Source organism: Sinocyclocheilus grahami, unplaced genomic scaffold (assembly GCF_001515645.1).
Source record: "Sinocyclocheilus grahami isolate Dianchi unplaced genomic scaffold, SAMN03320097.WGS_v1.1 scaffold223.1, whole genome shotgun sequence".
NCBI lineage: Eukaryota > Metazoa > Chordata > Actinopteri > Cypriniformes > Cyprinidae > Sinocyclocheilus > Sinocyclocheilus grahami.
The window spans coordinates 168,081-170,867 of record NW_015505402.1 but is presented as its reverse complement, the minus strand read 5'-3'; the positions used below and the strand labels follow the sequence as shown (position 1 = coordinate 170,867).

The following is a 2,787-nucleotide window of genomic DNA, read 5'->3' as shown; positions in this document are numbered from 1 at the left end:
CACGACCATATTCGATATCCCTAATCAATACCTAAACTTAACTACCTTAATAACTAATAATAAGCAGCAAATTAGGAGTTTATTGAGGCAAAAGTCATAGTTAATGGTTTGTCAATAGCGAGAATTGGATATTAAAATAAAGTGCGACCAAGACTTTTGCTTTTGATTTAGTTTTTTAAATACTATGTATCGGACTCAATGGCTTTCATTAATTTAATGAAAAATAAAGGTAATGTCCAGCTCACGTTAATTCCTTTAGTCAACATTAAAATGTATTTGCAACACATTTTACTGCTGTAATGTGCAAAACAGAAAATGAAAGGTAGAGCAAGACTGTTATCCATCAGGAATTGATTGTGAAAGTGGGTGTTACATAAACCAATGAATCATTTATAATAAGCCCAATATAGTGGAGAAAATGGGGAGAATTTTGCAAAATAATGTCCCAAAAACCAATAACTGCTGGTAAACTGCCATAAAAATTTGCAAATGTTTATAAATATTCGCATATTTAAAGAAAAACCTAGACCTACCTGTTAATTTCTATGAAGTAACCACCTTGCCATCTACTGGTCAAAATATGTAATATGAACTACAAGAGATATGAGGTGCACAGACAACTACACATTGATATTTTCCACAGTCCAGCTGAGAACATCTACATTTGCAAAGCAAGTTTTCACAGCTTGAAAGAGCAGAACAGTTAACACTCCTCTTTAGCGTTCGGTCATGGATCCTTGGCCATCTTGTGTTTCAGATACTTGATTTTGAGTGAGTAGTATTCTTCCTGAAGCTGTAAGACTATTTCCTGTCTGCGTAGCACAGACATCTCCAGATCGCTCTTTCCTGCTGAATCGGTCTCTGCTGTGTTTGATTGGCCGTCGTTTGCACGGTTAACAGGCTGAACGTCCAACACGGGTGCAGTCTCGGCTGGAATAACATATTTCTCCTCCTCCTCCTCTTCCTCGTGTGAGATTGCACTTTCATTCTCAGTTTCAGCTCTGTGAAAGGGCAAAGTTGTTAAATTAGCAAAATGGTGATTGTCAGATATACACCCAGGCTGAATTCAGTTCTCTTTCATGATCAAATACATACAAAATGATGTTAAAATACCTATATTTTTACCTAAATATTCACATAAACACAGTCAGTTATGTCTTAAGTGAATGTAAACGGGAGAAAATCGTATGTGTATCAATGTACTGGATTTGTGCATTAGGTCTTAAAGTGACAGCTGCCTAATATACCTGCTGCTGTCTGTGTCTTTAATGTTAATCAAACAAAAGACAAATAGTTCTCTGATCTTTAGTGAATACCTTTAGTAGCTTTAATAAGAATCAATGTATATTTAATTCATACAGTGAATGAATTAGGCAGTGTTTCCTTTTTACATTTGATTTTTCAATTTCTTACTACTGTTGAATAGAACTAATGTACTTGAAAATTGTAAATCCAAAATGTATTTTTCTTATATTTGCATCTTTGTTGTTATTTTTAAAAACAAAGATCATTATCAAGAGATACAATTACAAAAAATTAAAAAATAAATGACATTAACAGCATACAGATCGGGAATGACATGAGGGTGAAAAATCACTTCAACACATCTTTTAACATTTGAATCATTACACCAACTTTTGTTTTTTGCCAAAAAACATCAAAATAGGAAAATACAAAATGTCCACAATTTTGTTTATGTTGCTATTACTTATTCAAGATTATTATTATTAAACAATGTTTTTGATTCAATTCAAGTTTATTTGTATAGCGCTTTTCACGATACAAATCGTTGCAAAGCAACTTTACAGCTAATTAAGTTTCTACAATATTTATTTAGTGGTAGCTTATCAGTGGTGACTGACTGAAATAAACCTGAAACTTATTTAACCCTAATTCAAAATGTATATACTAATGTAGTTTTTTAATAATATAATACTAAAATAACTTTTTGACAACATTATCGTGCCGAGTTGGACACGGCGTATTGATCAGAGTGTAACTAGGAAACAAAACATGTCATCAGAGGTTTGTGCTCATACCCTGGAGAGTCGTACGGTGCCATGTAGCTAGTGCTTGGAAAACTAGAGCGTCCTTGGTTGTGAAGAGCATGTCTGTGGTAAGATGGAAGTGAAGGCAGAGATGGACGCTGAATAAACTCCTTTAAGAGGTTCCCTTGAAACTCCATCATCTCCTTCCACATGGCCATAAGACTCGCTCGCTCCTCCTTCTGCTCTTCTCTGGCTTCCCTTCGCAAGCGTTCCTCATACTCCCTCTGGTTTTGCACGTGGAGAGGTTCTTGATCTCTCACAGAGTCGCTAATGGAATGTTTTTTGGCCTTCTTCCTCACAGGTTGAGCAACAACTAAAAATATGAACACAATAGTCAGTTATGTACATCATCATTCATGTTCAGGTAAAGTAGGGATTCCCAAATATTTTTGTCACCCCTTGACTTAAAATATTTTCAAATGAATATTTCAATCATTAAACACTATGTCAAAACATATTTAATGATCACATGACATGCAGGCAAACAAAATATTTTAATTTTATTGTTAAAATTGTAACAATTTTACTAAGTGTTTTACTTATTTTTAAATTGACATGTTTATGATTTAATCAAACACTAGCTTTATATCAACTCATGAAACCTTGAGTTAAATCAACAATTGTCCCATTTTAAGCTACAAAGCATAAAAAACTGATGTCTGATTAGCAAATTTTGAATATCTTTTTATTCAAACACATCCGAAAGGAAATTTTAAAACACTGTAATATTATAAAAAAA

At 33.5% G+C, this 2,787-nt stretch overlaps 1 protein-coding gene across 1 annotated transcript in view; it reads right to left on the bottom strand.

Moving 5' to 3' along the window:
* Positions 1–235: 235 nt before the first annotated feature.
* The window catches only part of LOC107596835 (uncharacterized), a 3,877-nt gene continuing 1,325 nt past the window's right edge, over positions 236–2,787 (bottom strand). The window contains exons 2-3 of the mRNA XM_016287682.1: positions 2,040–2,361; positions 236–1,001 (exon numbers count right to left, since the gene is read on the bottom strand). Of these exons, the coding sequence (XP_016143168.1) occupies positions 728–1,001; positions 2,040–2,361 (596 nt within the window). The 3' untranslated portion in view covers positions 236–727. The remainder of the gene's footprint in view (positions 1,002–2,039; positions 2,362–2,787) is intronic.